Consider the following 19,119-nt stretch of genomic DNA (forward strand, 5'->3'; position numbering starts at 1 on the left):
ATTAGGCGTGTGTTATCGTATTTTATCATGCCTCTAGGATTATAATACTCCACAAGCCAGAGGTTTTAAGACTATTAGTAGCTGCATGTAGAGGAAAACACATCACATGAGCTATGACCGGAAAGATTTCCTTAGGACTTCTGTCCATTTCTGTCAGTTTCTGTTAAGACATTTCTATTAGATGACATAAGAAAATGGGATAGTGTTAGAATTATTGAAACAAACTGGATTTATCCTGCATCCTTCCCTTTTAATTTAATTTTTTACTACCAACCAGGAGGTCAGTAATGGTCTATAATACAGCACAGAGTGTCCCCTGCTGTGGCTAGGCAATTTGATCTGTGAATGTAAGGCAAATGGAAGACGTCAGGGTGGAGGGGAGAGAGAGAGGAGGGGAAAGCGACTGGAAGAGGATAATAGTATTTAAATCTTTAAGCACCCAGATCCTCAGTCAGCAACATTAGACGGTCAGGGTTCTTTCTTTCTGCTGGTATACTGCTGTGGGTGACTCAGGAGAGGGTATTAGACCTGTGGTAATGCCTCCACACCACTCAGTGAGCCGGCGTGTCTGACCAGGTCCCAGCACAGGATTCCAGAATGCTCAAGAACAGGAGACAGAGCCTTTTCCCCAACTATAAAGTGGGGGGGACAGGCCCCACATACAAGGAACCAGAGGAGGACTACAATGTTCCCCTCACCCAGAACAACTTGGTGAAACAATGGAACTCCATGCAAGAGCTCAGACGAGACATCTACGACATCTATGCAGAGTACGAAAACGAGGAAGATGCTGTAATGGCCTCCCCAACAAGAGGTCTCTCCTCTCTTGTGAAGAACTACATGCTGAACATCAACGTAGGTGGGAAGGAGTATCAGATCTCATACAGGGTTGCTGCCAAGTATCCCAAGACCAGGATCGGCCGCCTGGCGACATGCACAGACCCCAACAGAAAGCTGGACCTGTGTGACGACTATGTTGTCCAAAACAACGAGTTTTTCTTCGACAGGGACCCGGACATCTTCCACAGCATCTTCAACTTCTACCGGACGGGCGTGCTCCGGATCAAGGACGAGCTGTGTCCCAGGAACTTCCTGGAGGAGATCAACTATTGGGGCGTCAGGATCAAGAACACACACCGCTGCTGCCGCATCTCCTTTGAGGAGCGCCAGGATGAACTCAATGAGCAGCTGAAGATCCAGCGGGAGCTGGAGGCCGAGGTGGAAATGGAGGAGAATGAGGACCTGTTCCACGGGATGGCGTTTGGCCAGACACGCTGGATCATCTGGAACCTGATGGAGAAGCCCTTCTCCTCCGTCACCGCCAAGCTCATGGCTCTGGCTTCCAGCTTCTTCGTGCTGGTGTCCCTGGTGGCCATGACGCTGAACACGGTGGAGGAGATGCAGTACAACACCCCCACGGGCCAGCTGAGCGGGAAGACCTACGGGGAGCATGTGGAAACCTTCTGCATCGCTTTCTTCACCATGGAGTACCTGCTGCGTCTGGTGTCCACACCGGACCTGCGACGCTTCGGGAAAAGCGTCCTGAACGCGGTGGACCTGATTGCCATCTTTCCCCTCTACCTGCAGCTAGTGCTGGAGTGCTTCGAGAACGACGACTACGGGAAGCACCAAGACATCGAGACGGTGGGCCGGGTGGGCAAATTGGGCCAGGTGCTGAGAATCATGCGTTTGATGAGGATCTTCCGTATCTTGAAGCTGGCACGCCACTCTACGGGGCTGAGAGCATTCGGCTTCACGCTGCGCCAGTGCTACCAGCAGGTGGGCTGCCTATTCCTTTTCATCGCCATGGGAATCCTCACCTTCTCTGCCATGGTGTACACGGTGGAGCATGATGTCCATCAGACCAACTTCACAAGCATCCCTCACGCATGGTGGTGGGCAGCTGTAAGTCATCCCATTCTATTTCATTGGTCATTATAAGCCATTTGCTTAATATTATTGCATTTCCTTCATTGATTAGTTTAGTTATTTGGAAATGGTTGTACTGTGTACTATTACAATATCACTGCAAATTCCGGACTATCATTATTCTGCACATTCTGACCTTGCTCTGTGCTGAGTATCTTTCTATGTGTATATGTGGTACTGTTAAACACAGACAATTGGGTTTTACGCAGCATTGATTCATTGTTACTGCAGATTCTGATATGACAATTCAATTCCACCTAGAACTAAAGTTGGCCTTAATTACAAATATGCTCCCAGAAACACTTGTCAAGTACAGTAGCCTATTATCACGGTTACCTGTAAGAGACACCTTCACATTGCCAATAGCCTGTCCTGCCGTCTTGATCTTGTTTCATTAGGGCTGACTCAGCAGATGTGGAAGCTATTTTCCATTGCCTAATAAATACAATGGTATTAAAAGAGGGCTGGACTCCAGTTCCCTCTCACTGCCAGGGGAGAGGCATTTAGGGATTTCCCTTGAGGCACTTCCACCTTATTTAATGGAACTAGATAACACAGGAATTGATCTGTTGTATGTCTATGTCATTTGACTGTAGACCCACCTAGTGCCTTAGTTCTGTAATTCCATTAAACAACGCTTCAAAAGAGCCTTCAGACGGAGGTCGAATATATCCCCAGAAACGACCTCCTCTCAATTAATCCTCCAAATAAAGCTTTTCACAGGGCTCTCCTTGGCCTCCTCCAAGGCCTCTAGTGAGCACAGTGACACACATATCACGAAGGGTCAAGTCGGGGCTCGGATTGCAAAGCAAAGTTACAACTGCTATGCACTGCAAGTTGAATCTGAGTCCAGGTTGTAACTTCCTGGCAATGTTAGCAAGCTCAGTAGAGACTCGGTTAATGTTTACAGATAACATGACCATTGGTCTTCTCCCTCAGGTGAGCATCTCTACTGTGGGCTATGGAGACATGTTTCCAGAGACCATCCTGGGCCGGCTGTTTGCTTTCGCCTGCATCTCCTTTGGGATCATTCTGAACGGCATGCCCATATCCATCCTGTACAACAAGTTCTCAGACTACTACACCAAGCTGAAGTCTTATGAGTACAGCTCCACGCTGAAGGCTCGGGGCAAGGTCAGGTTCGCCAAGAGGGCGGCCAGGAAGTTGACCAAATGCTGTGACGATGCAGTCCATAAACACACTGGTGAATGTTCTCTGAGCACTATGGGAGACTTTCCATTCAATTAATAGATATGCTGTGACAGCATAAAATGATTTCTACCAAGTGGGGTTCCAAGCGAGCTGGAGTTACTATGCATCTATAGTCCCGTAAAGCTGGCTTTAAAATGCATCCTTTATCCTGATCTTGTCCATATTCTGATTGTGCCCACATTTTCCGTCAGGTGTAGACGATTAAAATATGCAATGTGATCCGATTGTCATCAGATCTTCCTGACCACCTCCTGAGGTAGTCAGGCACGCTACAAGTGTAGACCAATATGGACAATGAAAACATTTAAATCATCATTATGAAAGAATAGCTGTCAAATCATTTACATACAGAGAGAGACCAAGACATCTGGTCACAATGCAGACACAGTGGATGGATGAGACACATTAAAGCCATGTGTAGACACATTTCTGAAAGTGTGAGCACAAATAGAATGTGGACAAGATGAGGACAAAGGACGCATGTTAGTACCAGGTATAAACAAGGCTTATGTTTACTGTTACTGTATAACTGGTTAATTTCAGGTTATTGCTTGCATAGATTTCAGCATTGCCAAGCATTCTGAGATTCTATGAAATTACATGCTTGGATTTTAATGCTCCCACAGAGTGGAGGGCAACCTTGCATTGTAGCAAAAATACTGCAAAGAAATATATCATATAGGTTATCAATTCTTAATGCGTTTTCCCTTTTTGCCTTTACCATGTTAAAACTGTTACAATTGAGGTTTAGAATCAATTAATTCCTACAGAAGAAACAAGGCCTTTGAAATGCATATTTTACATTTTTATACCACGCCATTCCCTTCCAATCAAATCCCTACCGTCCCCGACCTCCCTCCGGGGCTGGTGGGGACGGTCTGAAATAAGAAGTAAAAAATGCAACATCTGGATGAATCTAGACAGGTTAAATACTCAGCCCCTCCACCTTTGTATGGGAATCTGTAAGATTGAATCTTCCCAAAGCTAATTTTTGAATATGGAAACAGCTTGCAATGTTTATGCTCTAGCTAGAAGATAAAAAAAACTAAAAAGGGTAGGTCACAGTGATCTTGAATGTTCTTTATGCATATTTGGAAAACCTCACAAGTACTCTCCAAAGATTGTCTATTATATTGACAAGATAGTCAAGTGACCGCTCTAACAATGGAAATACATTTCCTCAAAGACAGAAGGCAGGGGAAGGCGAGATTAGGTGGGACCATTCTAGCCAATGAGAGGGTAGATACTTGTGTGAACAGGCTATAGACTCATCTTTGTATCTGTGCCATTATAGCGTCTGCGACAGACCGTATGAGCAGCACCATTGAGGCCATTTCCATTTTAAAGTAGTAATTTCTTCATTGGCTGATTGCTCCCAACGCATAGGATTCCCCACCCAGTTGACAATAAAATGGTGGAATCCCTAAATGTCCATACTAAAACGGGTTATAGTTAGGAGTCCTCTCTCTATGACAACATGCACAACTCCTCCTATAGTGTTTGATTTTGGTGGCCGAAATGCCACGTGTCCACTTATATCAATACATTCATTCACCATAACCTAACCACTACGAAAATTATTTTTCGAGCAAACTAGCAAGTACACTTTTATGGCCAAATTTTTTACACTATACAAAAATTCCTCACTTCGTGCGCTTATTTTCATGGACAGATTTTGGGCAGAGTAAAACATCTCGCTTCTCCTCCACAATGTTCTCCGGCCACCCATACATTGCTAATGTATTTCCACTTAGCAGAAAGCTGACTTTTTGCTAAAGAGAAAGATCAAAATAACATGACAGCACAGCTCGCAGGTGTTTTTCATTGCCTAACGGCCAAATTGTCTCCACTGAACAGAATCCAAATAGCAGCCACACAGGCAGCCACTGATAATCCTCGAAACTGATGAGAAGAATGCTGGGCCTTGAAGGAAAAAGCTGTTTCTCGGCTGACTGGGTCCATCCAAATCACAGAGACCTAGACAGATGGAGTCTAAGCAGGGCCCACTAGTGAGCATGCAGGCTTCTGCTTCCTTCAGATGAATAGGCCACGAGCAGTCTGACAGGCCGGGACACAGATTGGTGACTTAATGGGGCATAAAGGTGACGGACTGAGGTTCCCTGTCAGGGTTAACGTTAATGCATTTATGGTTGGATTTATATATGAAAGACTTCCTCTAACATTTGCTTACTGACAAATTCATTGGCAATGGATAGTTTCACACAATGATAGTGTACCAACCAACATTTGTTTATTTCAGCGCCGCAGTCAGCTAGCACAAATCAAAAATACAGGTCAGTTACAAACTCACTGTCTGCCAGTATGTGGGTATCTTTTACCTTTAAAATACTTGCACCACAGCTTTACAAACAAGCATATCGGAATTATCTGGACAAAAAAAAATGCAGTACAAATAAGCGTCCTCTGTTCTTCACGCTATTTCACCAGGATGGTCAGGTCAATGGACTGGGTGGAGTCATGAGAAAACGATATAAACCCCAGTGAAGTAATGAAAACCTGTTACTCCAGTTGGTGAAAAGTCACAAGTGGGTGGACTGTCTCTAAGGATAGACATCATGAAATATGTATCAGGCCAATTTCTCCAAAAGAAATTCCACTCCTTTACAGTTCTGGATCTTCTGTAGTTCTGGAGCGTAGGCCTTCAACGCCTCCCTAACCTCCTCTGCAACAGTCTCGTCTGCACTGTTCAGGAGACTGTAAAAAACACAAAAACAGATATGTTGGTGAAGGTAACCTTTACACATATCCCACATCACAAAACAAATGTCTTCCTTTCATCTCATACCTGGTTAGTGAAACATTTCTACCCATACTAAATTAACCAAGTCAAACTATTTTTAGCAAAGAAATTAGTGAACATCGAACCAAATTATTTGCAGTGCTTCCTCTTTGCATTTAGCAGCAGTGCACTGCCCTGGCTAAATTGTGGCCGCCACTAAAAAAAAAAAAAGACAAAATAAAAAACGTTTTATAATAATGTAGATGTATAGATATGGCCCCGGAAGCCCACCCCCGACTCCACTATCTGCCACCGCTGCTGGGGGAAAATCCTAAGAGAAAAACGGATTTGATATGGCAGGCTAGAGCTATAAATGTAGACTTTAGAGTGAATCAGACAAATCTCTCACTGCTTAGAGACTTAGAGAGATTACAGAAGGACAATGGGCACAAAGACATGGCAGGAGGAGGTGGGACAGTGGCACAGGACAAGAGAGGAGAGACGGACTGGAGGAAGGGGTGGGGGCTAGAGAGGCAGAGAAATGAGAAGAAAACGAAAGCCAAGGAATTGAGGAAGCGTAATCCACGGCTTGTGTTGCTGTTCCACAATGGGCAGCTGTGCCCAACTGCCCGCCCCTTTCTCACCCACAGCACCCAGTGATATGGTGAATGAATACAAACAGCCACCCTGTAAGACATGCTTAACCTCCAGCTGACGCCTGCCTGTTCTCGCTTTACACTCAATTTCACTGGCAACAGCTAGGATGAAACGACAAGCAGAACATCTATAGTGATGGGAAGATTTAAATGTTTAAATCAAGACAAATAACTAAGCTTAGTCTTTTGTGATGGTGTTTTGTATTCCTGAAGTGTTTGGCCTCCAGAGACCTTGATCCAAGTTCAATTACCATTTTCATGGCTCAGTGAGTTTTGCTGTCATGGTACACATTTCTAAGCACTTCTAGTTTCAATCTGTTTACAACAGTTTTTTTCCATTCTGAACAAAACCATTATTTCATCCGTTCCACTGTTCCGACCAGCAAAATAAAGTTCTGAACCGGTTCGAACCAAAAATAAATAAACGGTTTACAATTTTTCCTTTCTACATTAAATTACTTCAGACAGAGCAGCTCGCTATGGAGCAGGCAAGCTATTTATATGCATTGGACAGATGTGTAGGGCGCAAGATGCGACAAATGTTGCGGGTGGGGAGAGAGCGAGAGGGTGGAGGAGTACGCTTGGCCTGAAGTGCTGGCATCTTGTTTGCCTTATCTGCATTAGGCCCACAATTATACCTACGGAGGAGTGGCTTCTATGAAGGAACTTTGAATGTCTAAAACTTCAGAGTTGGCTTAACGTTGGACCAGCTAGCTAACAAGCTTGTGTGTGCAGAACACGGCTTACCTTTTTGTATGATAACTATAGAATCCTTAATTAAAAACTATAGGATAACTATAGAATCCATCATTTAAACACATTAAATCCATTCTTTCCAATTAAAAATCTCACCCTAATATCTGAATCAAACTTCAGTGAATCACACGTCAGTAGGCTACTAGACTACGCTCCGGGGGGGAGGGGCGGGTTGCCGACACGCACAGACAACAAATTCCAGCCAGTGAGGCATAGGCACTTTATGTTTTGTGGGACTGGGGAAAAAATGCCTGGAACCTAAAATAACGTTATTAACCGGTTCCCATGCTTTTAAAATAACGTTATTAACCGTTTCCCATGCTTTTAAAATAACGTTATTACCGTTTCCCATGCTTTTAAAATAACGGTTCTGTTCTGGAACAGTATAGATCACTTTCGTTCACAATTCTGTTCCGCGCAAAAATTTTTTTTTACGGTGCTGTTCCCTGAACCGGTTCCAATCTCTGGTTTACAAGTTTTGCAAGGATTGGACTGTATCGGGATAAGTTCAAAGTTCAAATGGAGGAAGTTTCCCCCAATTCCTAGGAAGGAGCTGGTATCATTTCTGTTCTACTCCCCCCCCTGTTAAGCATTGGGCTCCCGAGTGGTGCAGCAGTCTTAGGCACTGCATCTCAGTGCTAGAGGTGTCACTACAGACACCCTGGGTCGAATCCAGGCTGTAGCTGTATCACAACCGGCCGTTATTGGGAGTCCCATAGGGCGGCACACAATTGGCCCAGCGTCGTCCAGGTTTGGCCGGTGTAGGCAGTCATTGTAAATAAGAATTTGTTCTCAACTGACTTGCCTAGTTAAATAAAGGTTAATTAAATCAAAAAGCACCAGTTTGCTTGCTTTGCAGTATTTGCCAATAGTGCTACAGTTTGTGACTGGCGAGAGGAATTAGATCTAACAGTGTAGAGGTACTCACCAGCAGAGCACGATAGCCCCACGGTTCACTGCAGCCCACGTCTTTAGTTTGTCCATCCCCACCTTGTCCAACAGGACCCTGGAGAAACGCTCTGTGGAGGCACAGTAGTCATGGTCAGGAAGATACAGGATAGAGTCACAGGTCCAAATGGACACGCATACAGCCATGTTTGCATTGTCTGTGAGTGGAGTACTGTTTCAAGATCATACACCCCCTTAAGTATTTTTTTATGGACAGTGAAGCTAAAATTTTGCGCTATACTCAAGAATTTTGGATTTGAGATCAAATGTTTCATGAGGCGACAGTACAGAATGTTTCCTATAATTTTATTCAAAAATGTTTGCTCCCCTTTCATGGTATCCAATTGGTAGTTACAGTCTTGTACGTATGGGAGTGGCAGCGATGGGACTCATCCTCCGAAACACAACCCAGCCAAGCCACACTACTTGACACGATGCCCGCTTAACCCGGAAGCCAGCCGCACCAATGTGTCGGAGGGAACACCGTACACCTGGCGACCGGGTCAGGTGCGCGATGGGACAAGAATAACCCTGCCGGCCAAACCTTCTCCTAACACGGACGACGCTGTGCCAATTGTGCGCCACACAATTGGTCTCCCGGTCGCGGCCGGCTGCGACAGAGCCTGGACTCAAACCAGGATCTCTAGAGGCACAGCTAGCACTGCGATGCCACCTTCTATTTGAGGGTATTTTCAAACATATCAGTACTACCGTTTAGAAATGAAAGCACTTTCATGTATCTAGGCCCCATTTGAAGGTGTCATAAGTATTTGGACAAATTAACGTATGTGTGTATTAAAGTAGTTCAAAGTTTAGTACTTGGTCCTTGGTTGGAAAGTATTCAGACCCCCTCCCTTTGTCCACATTTTGTTACGTTACAGCTTTATTCTAAAATGGATTAAAAAAATTTTTTTTAACTCAATCTACACACAATAACCATAATGACAGAGCGTAAACAGGTTTTTAGAAATGTGTGCAAATGTATTGAATTACAAACCAAAATACCTTATTTACTTAAGAATTCAGACCCTTTGCTATGAGACTTCAAATTGAGCTCAGGTGCATCCTGTTTCCCTTAAGATGTTTCTACAACTTGATTGGAGTCCATCTGTGGTAAATTCAATTGATTGGACATAATTTGGAAAGGCACACACCTGTCTATATAAAGATCCCACAGTTGACAGTGCATGTCAGAGCAAAAACCAAGCCACGAGGTCGAAGGAATTGTCCGTAGAGCTCCAAGACAGGATTGTGTTGAGGCACAGATCTGGGGAAGGGTACCAAAGAATGTCTGCAGTATTGAAGGTCCCCAAGAACAAAGAGGCCTTCATCGTTCTTAAAATGGAAGAAGTTTGGAACCACCAAGACTCTTCCTAGAGCAGGCCGCCCGGCCAAACTGAGCAATCAGGGGAGAAGGGCCTTGGTCAGGGAGGTGACCAAGAACCGGAGGGTCACTGACAGAGCTCCAGAGTTCCTCTGTGGAGATGGGAGAACCTTCCAGAAGGACAACCATCTCTGCAGCACTCCACCAATCAGGCCTTTATGGTAGAGTGGTCAGACGGAAGCCACTCCTCAGTAAAAAGGCACATGACAGCCTGCTTGGAGTTTGCCAAAAGGCACCTAAAGCCTCTCTCTGACCATGAGAAACAAGATTCTCTGGTCTGATGAAACCAAGATTGAACTCTTTGGACTGAAGGAAACCTGGCACCATCCCTATGGTAAAGCATGGTGGTGGCAGCATCGTGGTCTGGGAGACTAGTCAGGATCGAGGAAGATGAACGGAGCAAAGTACATAGAGATCCATGATGAAAACCTCCAGAGCGCTCAGGACCTCAGACTGGGGCGAAGGTTCACCTTCCAACAAGAGAACAACCCTAAGCATACAGCCAAGACAACGCAGTAATGGCTTTGGGACAAGTCTCTGAATGTCCTTGAGTTACCCCGCCAGAGCCCGGACTTGCACCTGATATAACATCTCTGGAGAGACCTGAAAATAGCTGCGCAGACACGCTTCCCATCCAACCTGACAGAGCTTGAGAGGATCTGCAGAGCAAAATGGGAGAAACTCTCCAAATACAGGTGTGCTTAGCTTGTAGCATCATACCCAGGAAGACTTGAGGCTGTAATAGCTGCAAAACATGCTTCAAGAAATTTGCAAATAAAATCTGCTTTTGCTTTGTCATTATGGGGTATTGTTTGTAGATTGGTGGACAATTAAAAAAAAGGCTGTAATTTAACAAAACATGGAAAAAGGGGTCTGAATTCTTTCCGAATACATATATGGAAGTAGTTGGCCTATTTTCTTTTTGTAAAAATAAAATAAAAATCCTGACCTTTCTTAGATTTAGGAGACACTTTAAAACAAACTTCCCTTTGATTATCTGTTTTCCCATGTATGAATCTGCTTTTCAATGCATTTATATGGACTAATAGCAGTAAGGCCAAATTCAATGTTTCATCAAATATATAAATATTTTATTTCAAATCCAAAAATACTTGATTATAGAGCCAAATTAAAAAGTTCTACTTTCACCATTCAAATAAATACTTAAGGGAGTGTATTTGTATACGGTCAGCCCCACAGGTGATATTTTTTGCAGACGGTCATACCTTCTCTCCCAACCTCCTTCATCTTGGTGTCTTGTTCAATCAGCCATTTGAGCACCAGATGCCCAGCAGGGTGTTCAGCCATGTGCAGCTACAGAACAGGAAACAGACAAAACATGTTCACACTGAATACGATGGTCTTTCCAGAGGACAGAAGAGAGATAGATTTTGCCCTTCAAGTGTTTCCGATACCAAGCCTGGACAATCATCCTGCAGTTGACAGACTGAAGTAAACCCAATGGAGACTTCAAAACCAAGTGCAATTCTCACCTATGAGAGACATTCTCCTACTTGAATTTGACAGACACACCATGCCTCTGACCCCTCACCCCCCTGTCCCCTCACCTGCCCCTCTACTCCTCCTGGTGTGAAGTCGTCAGCAGCCAGCTCAGCCACAGCCTCCATGGCAGGATGCAGGTCCCCAATGGCGGACCCCAGAATGTCCCTGACGGTGATGCTGGAGGCCTTGTCCATTGCCATGGTGCGGGCGTGGTCACACAGGTGCTGAATCAGGTGCGGAGACACCGCATCCAGGAGCTCCTTCCGGCGAAGGGCAACATCCTTCTTGCTGAAGGGACAGAGGGTCGGATGGAGACCATTTAAAGTACAGGCTATGAAAAGCATGAAGCATAGACGGCATTTCCTTAATCTTGTCTATCCAATTGGGTTAAAAATAGCAATTTAGGCATGTTTAGAAATGACTCTAGGGTAGGTTTGGACAGTTAAAAGACCTTACCTTGAAAAATGAGAAAAAAGTGGCAATAGTATTGTTTGTCCAATATACACTTCCTCAAAATAGTCAATTAATCTAAGATGACTCAAGAACTCTGTCATTAGGCAGCAGGTAGCCTAGTGGTTAGAGCGTTGGGCCAGTAAACGAAAGATTGCAAGATCGAATCCCAGAGCTAATAAAATCTGTCGTTCTGCCCCTAAACAAGGCAGTTGGCCTACCGGGGAACAGTGGGTTGTCATTGTAAATAAGAATTTGTTCTTAACTGACTTGCCCAGTTAAATAAAACAAATAAATGTTGATGTTTATGCAGAGGAGATCTTAATTGTGCAATTTTACTAACTAACTAAAATATTTGGTGCAATATTTATTTTATCTTTTAGTTTTTGCATGAAAACGAGTCATCGCTCATTGAATGACACTTTATTGAAGAATCCCCACTGTTGACAAATCACAGACGAGGGGGCGTGGACTTCGGCTAACGGAGATGTGTGTGTGCCCGAACAGCCAAAGTCCAAAACTAACAATAATATATGCACCAACTCGTCCAAGCTGCCTTAACCAGCTAGATAGACTAGAACAAAGGCAGGTTAAAACCTGTTTGGGATTCACTTTTGGATGAATTGGTGCCCAAATTGAACGGCCTCCTACTCTGTCCCAGATGATAATATATGCATATTATTATTACTATTGGATAGAAAACACTCTGACGTTTCTAAAACTGTTTGAATTATGTCTGTGAGTATAACAGAACTCATATGGCAGGCAAACTTCCAAACAGGAAGTGAGAATTCTGAAAAGGGTCGATGTGAAAGTCATCGCCTATTCAATTCCCTGTAATATATGGATCTGTTTGCACTTCCTACGCCCTGTCTCTTATACACATCTAGATGTGTATAAGAGACAGGAGGAAGTGAGAATTCTGAAAAGGGTCGATGTGAAAGTCATCGCCTATTCAATTCCCTGTAATATATGGATCTGTTTGCACTTCCTACGCCTTCCACTAGATGTCAACAGTCAGTAGAACGTGGAATGAAGCCTCTAGTGTGATGTGGGGCCGGATGGGAGGTGTTTCAGTCACTGGTCTGGCAGATTGCCAGTTCCTGGTCATGCACGCTAGTCATGGAATGGCAATGTGTGCCATTACTTATACAGACATGAAGAAATGCTCCGGTTGGAACGTTATTGGATATATATGATAACAACATCCTGAAGATTGATTCTCTACTAAGTTTGACCAGTTTATTCGACTTGTAATATAACTTTTTGAAGTTTTCGTCCGACATTTGCCTGCATCTGAGCCAGTGTTTGGACATGTGAACTACACATGCTAGCAAAAGTTGCTAATTCGACATAAGTAATGGACATTATCGAACAAAACAACGATTTATTGTGGAACTAGGATTCCTGGCACTGCATTCTGATGAAAGATCATCAAAGGTAAGGGAATATTTATGATGTAATTTCGTATTTCTGTTGACTCCAACATGGCGGAGAAATGTTGTTTCTATCTGAGCACCGTCTCAGATTATTGCATGGTATGCTTTTTCCTAAAGTTCCTTTAAAAAATCTGACACAGTGGTTGCATTAAGAACCAGTGTATCTTTAATTATATGTAAAACATGTATCTTTCATCAAGGTTTATGATGAGTATTTCTGTTATTTGACGTGGCTCTCTGTAATTACTCAATTAACAACAAGCTACGCTGTGTTTTGGTATAGTTCACTTGTGATTGCATGATTCTAAATATTTTTTGTAATATTTTGCGCCCTGCAATTCAGCAGTTGTTTAGGAAAATGATCCCGCTAAAGGGATCCGTAGCGCAGAGAAGTTAAGTGAGTATGCAAGCACACTCGTTCGGTACACCTAGCCAAGTTCGGCTAGGCGCCAGCCAAACGGAAGTATGCGGACGCCTTTCGAATGAGTGGCAGGTGCTGGCAGGACTCACCTGTGGGCGTTTCCGTCCCCCTTCTCCAGCACCTGGATGATTTCAGGTAACAGGTGGGTGGGGTCTCGCGGGCTGAGTAGGTACAGCACAACTTTCTTTCCATTCTTATTAGTGATGACATCAGGCAGGGAAGCAAGAATCTCTGATAGGACGGCCTGCTTCACTAGCTTGGTGTCATCTATGCAGTCAAAGGCAGCGATGAGGACTAGGAACGCAAACTCTCCCTGGAGAGAAAATCAACATACCAATCAGTAAGTCACACACACGCGTTTACATATTTGCATGTCTGACTGTGGGCATCAAATATTGTCTGTTTGTTGTTGTCTTGAGTACCATTGCAAACTTCTCGATGTAGGTCTTCATGGTTTTAATGATGACTTTTCTGTCCTGAAAGAAAAAACAAATAAATCACTGTACATACAAAGAACACACACTAGTCTGTGGTTGGTGAGGCTCATCTCTCTAGAAGGCCTGAGTGAATACTCACCTTAGGTGTCCCATGCCACAGGCAGTGCATTGCTACTCTAGCTCCATCGTGGGTGTGGGCCATATACACCACAGACTCCCTTATTGACTCAATCATTTCCTGTGAAGTCACATGATCAAAATGGTATTAGAAACATGGTAGGATTCGCTCGGTCATTTCTACAGCCATTGGTGGTTTACTTACAGTCCTCTGTTTGGCTGGGGCATGCAGGAAGAATTCCAGAAACACTTTGTGCACCAGAGAATGTTTGATCACAGCCTCCCTGTGGGAGAAGAGAACACAGACAGAAATCAAAAGCAGTATCTTGATTTATTATCTCGGTTTCCCTTGTGGAGGGTTAGAGCTGTGTGTGTGCTCAATAATACCCACTTTGTGGCCAAGGGGGTAAGGATCTGCTTCATCTCCTCCAAAATGCCATTAACCTTGTCCGGGTTCGCCTCCAGCACCTTCTCTAGTGTGGGACACACTGCCGACTGAACAAACACGCCAACGGTCAGTAACATTCTGCATAACATCCACTCCAGCCGATATTCACAGAGACAAGCAATCAGAAAGACGATCTCTTGGTAACTGGATTATGAGAGAAGGTCTCCACTCTTATAACTACACTATTACACTGTGCTGGTGGGAGAGGTGTGGGACGTGTCCTGACCTTGAAGACCTGGAATGTGGTTCCGTAGAGCTCCTCGGTGAGCATGAGTCTCTGGGAGAGGATGGCCTTGTCGTTGTACGCGTACTCCACCACCGACGACGCCTCAGAGTGACGCAGCATCTGCCTCACCTTCCCCTTGAAGCCCACCATCACACCCGCAACCTGCTCCTTGCTCCTGTGGGATCCACGATACACACACCTGACGTCAGATTCTCATTCAGAAACCCATGTCAGGTTTAATTCTTTATGATGTAATAACAACACTGCCCTATCAGAAACTAGCAGCGAGTAGAGAGACTCGATAGAGAGATCAATATGACTTGAATTCTCTCCCCGGATATCATTCTCCAAATCTTACACATGGAAGATGACAGGAAATGCAGAGATGAGTGTTCAGAATGTAAACCAATCAAATGATGACCTTTATATTCGTCCTACAAGATACGCCTTCATAACAGGATAACATTCCCCCATCCTTTAATAGCAGAGCCATGCATTAGACTGTACTTGAAACAACTTGTATCTTCAGCAAAGGTCACGATTACAGGGAAGGTTGCAATGAGTGAAGTTTTGAATTATTAACCTGATTCCCATTTCAATGTGTCCTAAACAAATGATCAGGGAATTCAACGACAGATCAGATCAAGCAGCACTACAAATTTGAAATGACAATGGCATGCGAGCACAAAGGACTACTGTGATTTACAATGATGCGATTTACTCAACAAGATTACCCTTTTGTTGTTTTTACTATATTGTTTGGCCGGCATTTCCTGCTAGGATCTAATGCCATCAACACAAGATCGGATGATATGGAAAGAATACACCCACTGCTAGTGCGACGACTTCATGTATAAGCAAAATGTCTGGAGGAAGAAAAAGGCACACTTACCCATACATTAAAAACTTCTTCACAATATTTCGGGCATACTTTGATTTACTCAGCTCGACCATATCATCTAGGGAAAAGAATAACATCATTGAGATGTAGAGCATTGTGATTGACGTGACAAAAACAACTGACCACGCTCAGAAGAACAGATCATTAGAACAGAGCAAACCACTGACCTTTGAGTTCATCAAAAACCTCCTGTCTTTGCTTGTCGTTCCCAAACTGGATGAAACACTGGAGGACTCTGGTGGAGTCGTGAGCAAATGCTATCTGAAAGAGAAAAACTATTTCATCTGCAAACTTGAGCATTTGGATGCAATACTCAAGTATTGACAGGAATTGTCTGTCCAATAATTTCAGCGGGTGACAAATTCTCCACTGTGCCATGCTCTCAATTCGTACATTGTCGTGATTGACAATGCACAATCTACAGTAAATGATAGATTTGAATGGCGCCTTTCAGCAGTGTAAATGTTAAGACAGTACTCACTGTTTTTATCTTTCCTTTCACAAGTTCCTGAAGCTCTTTCATGAGTTTGATCCTCTTCTCTTTGCCGCAATCTTTCCTGTGTTGAAAAAGAGGGACATATAATAAATAAGAACAGGTGTAAAATGTTGCCGTCGCCAAATGACATTTAGTCCTGAGGTGATAAACTACTGTAACCACAGTGGCTATAGAGGGTTTTATCTGACCCTGCTGGCCATCTATGAACGTTTGAATGTCTTGAAGAATGGCCATGTACCAGGCACAGCCAGAAGAGGACTGGCCACGCCTCAGAGCCTGGTTCCTCTCTAGGCCTCCTCCTAGGTTCCTGCTAAGGTTGAAATTTCCCTGGTATTTTACAAATGTTCCATCCCGAGAATAAATCCCCTTTCTCCCAGGTAACCCAGTATTTCCAGCCAAAACCAGAAGTGTTATTCAAAAGCATTATAGAGCATATAAGTAGGCCCGTGTCGGGATTAGATTAGAGCACTGATCGAAAATTCAAGCCTGATACTACCTGAGGCCTACATTAGACATTTTATGAGGCTTAGCACAGAAAAGCCCAAATGATTGTGCCGTCCTCCAATAAATATTTGATATAGGCTACTGCACATTACGCACAACAGAAAAACATAAAGCCTGTGGATTTAACTAGTCCCAGCAGGCTAATCTTGTGGGAACTGTATTACTGTACTGTATTAAACGGACTGGAATTACGCACGTTCAAACCATGATAAATTAGGGAGAGAACACACGATTCTGGTGCTGCACATGCAGCCTTCAAAGTTAGAAGTATAGGCTAGCGAATTTGATTTCAATTTTGAAATATAATATGGCCTATTTGTATAGTTAGTAGGCTGACTCATATATATCTTCCATAATATTTCCCCTAATGTTATTATCCTACCTCTTTCTATTGTTGCTCATTCCTTCCAACAGATTAATGAAATAAGTTACATTGCTCTTATCTCCATTCTAATGACATCCTTGAATAATATAGGACTAGAATTAGGTGTCGAAGGCTTTCACTTCGATGATTTAATGGTTATGGTCTGAATAAATAAAATGCTAGCCTACCATATATACAGACACAGACATTCACATATAGGGCTATACATCTATAAATCAATCTAGAACATGAGTATCTATTGTGGATGCAATTTGAATATAGTTGAAGTAGAGAGATAAAAGAGTGCTCGTGCGTGCACTGATTTAAAGCATGGATATTCCAGTGATATGCGGTTTTAAAATGCTGCAGTTGATATAAAAAAAATCTTCACAATAAAAAAAAGTGAGCCCCGACATCTAGATGGAGATGGTTAAATTAGACGTGCATTCAGTCTTTGTATTACTGTAGCATAGACTACGCTGCAGCAAATGCAGGCCTACCTGAAAAAGATACCATGATGAGATGATAGGTCTACGTGCACTGCGAACTGCACTCCATACTGAGATGGGCTGTCTGTCCCCACCAGGAGCGTTGATGTATCATCATGCAAAGTCCGTAAGGGAAGCCATATTGCTCATATTATTTAACAGTTCCATTTCACGCCATGCTGTTCAAAGAAATAATTTATTATAATTTACCTGTTTGTCGCAGTTACTTATCCCGGGAATAGGGAGTGGTTTTGTGTGGTAAATCCCAGTAAATTAACCATGTTCCCAGCATTCAGCCCTAGTTCCTGCCTTTCTATGGAGTTTTTCTTAGCCACCGTGCCTCTACATTGGTGGCTCTTTGGGGTTTTAGACTGGGTATCTGTATAGCACTTTGTGACACCTAATGATATAAATATATGCAACTTAATCCTAAAATAGAAGTTCTGTTAGACTGCTGGTACAATAACTAATATAGTTGCTGGTTTAACCTACCTTCTGACCATCTCCCACACTTGCTTGGCTCTGCTCACTATTTGATAACTCTCCTTTCTTTCAGTCTGCTGCCGGTTCTGTTTCAGCTCCTTCTTCTGCTGTTTGAACTCGTCCCATTTGGGCTTCTTGGCCTCGGAACCTGAGCAAACAGACAGACAAGCGTTACACCATTGGTGTGATGACTGATCATTCATACAAAGATGAAGAAATCTAATAGACCCATTTACTGTCAAAACATTTACAGCAAGCCATTACAAAATGTGGCCTATTTAAGGTGTGTTTGATAATTGGCTATTGTACATATTTCATACCTTCCTCTTCCTTGGCCTTCCCAGGTATGAATTTTCGCTTTTGGGTGAACTTTCCATCTGTGGGTTTGATGAACTTTCCATCTGTGGGTTTTTTGTTCAAGAATTTCTGTGGAGCCCCCTTTCCTCCAGTCTTCTCAAACGTCTTGCCCTTTTGCCCACTGCGGGGTTTAAATGGCCTTTTCCCTGGTGATTTACCGGTTGGTTTGGTCCCCGGTTTACCTGTACCTTCTGAACAGAGTTTGTAACTAGTCAGTTAGACCAACACATTGTTTTTACCAGCACGTCATTAAACCAATATTTAAAAGTATAATATTTGTATTAGTAGTAGTATTACTTCTGAACTTACCTTTTCCTTTCTGTATTAACTTCTTGCCACCTTTAGGGGAAAATATTTTCTTTTTGGGTTCCATTCTCAATAACTCACTATTCAAAGGAAAAGACAAAAAGCGCATGATCTGTAGGTAGTTGCAGCTTACACTATTTACTAACCATAGTTACAGCTTGAATACTGATTACTGTATGTGCTATTGCCATGTGTTTTCCAGCTAACTACAGCAGCTAGCTAGCAATAGCAGCTAGCTAGTTAGCGTTCAGCTGACTTGCTAACGTTAGCTACTAAACCTGGCAGGCCAGAAAGAACTACAGATAAGGTATGAGGTGTAATAATTAAACATGTCTGGTAGAGTTATTTTCACTGACAAAACAGTCATGTTAACAACATTATTTTAGCAATTTCCTATGCAGAAGACAAAATACACACGTTTAGCTACATACCTTGACATGCGTTCTGAACTTAACGGTTTACGGCATGAACCTTCCAATCAGAAAACGTCCTGACTGCCGTAAAATGCATGGGTTGTTTTTTATTGCGACAATACTAGAACGATACGGCAGATT

The 19,119-nt window shown here is 43.3% G+C and overlaps 2 protein-coding genes across 2 annotated transcripts; one reads left to right on the forward strand and one right to left on the reverse strand.

Moving 5' to 3' along the window:
* The first annotated feature begins 483 nt into the window (after positions 1-483).
* Positions 484-3,678, forward strand: LOC111961384 (potassium voltage-gated channel subfamily V member 2-like). Its single transcript, XM_023983606.2, has 2 exons — positions 484-1,905; positions 2,869-3,678. The coding sequence occupies exons 1-2, from the start codon at positions 598-600 to the stop codon at positions 3,175-3,177; spliced, it is 1,617 nt and encodes a 538-aa protein (XP_023839374.2). The 5' UTR covers positions 484-597; the 3' UTR covers positions 3,178-3,678.
* A 1,692-nt stretch (positions 3,679-5,370) lies between these two features.
* Positions 5,371-19,098, reverse strand: pum3 (pumilio RNA-binding family member 3). The gene is made up of 17 exons (XM_023983601.2): positions 18,997-19,098; positions 18,569-18,645; positions 18,223-18,450; positions 17,912-18,050; positions 16,049-16,124; positions 15,735-15,828; positions 15,559-15,625; positions 14,667-14,841; positions 14,384-14,487; positions 14,198-14,276; positions 14,015-14,113; positions 13,861-13,914; positions 13,528-13,751; positions 11,194-11,416; positions 10,852-10,939; positions 8,222-8,312; positions 5,371-5,856 (listed from the first exon to the last, which is right to left on the reverse strand). The coding sequence occupies exons 1-17, from the start codon at positions 19,002-19,004 to the stop codon at positions 5,730-5,732; spliced, it is 1,953 nt and encodes a 650-aa protein (XP_023839369.1). The 5' UTR covers positions 19,005-19,098; the 3' UTR covers positions 5,371-5,729.
* Between the last annotated feature and the right edge of the window lie 21 nt (positions 19,099-19,119).

Source organism: Salvelinus sp. IW2-2015, linkage group LG4q.1:29, assembly GCF_002910315.2.
Source record: "Salvelinus sp. IW2-2015 linkage group LG4q.1:29, ASM291031v2, whole genome shotgun sequence".
Classification (NCBI taxonomy): domain Eukaryota; kingdom Metazoa; phylum Chordata; class Actinopteri; order Salmoniformes; family Salmonidae; genus Salvelinus; species Salvelinus sp. IW2-2015.

Coding starts and splice junctions, on each gene's coding strand:
- LOC111961384 (XM_023983606.2), top strand. CDS start 598: ATGCTCAAGAACAGGAGACAGAGCCTTTTCCCCAACTATAAAGTGGGG. Junction 1,906..2,868: donor ACGCATGGTGGTGGGCAGCT/GTAAGTCATCCC, acceptor CTTCTCCCTCAG/GTGAGCATCTCTACTGTGGG.
- pum3 (XM_023983601.2), bottom strand. Junction 18,451..18,568: donor GTTAATACAGAAAGGAAAAG/GTAAGTTCAGAA, acceptor AACTCTGTTCAG/AAGGTACAGGTAAACCGGGG. Junction 5,857..8,221: donor GGGGCTATCGTGCTCTGCTG/GTGAGTACCTCT, acceptor TGTTTTTTACAG/TCTCCTGAACAGTGCAGACG.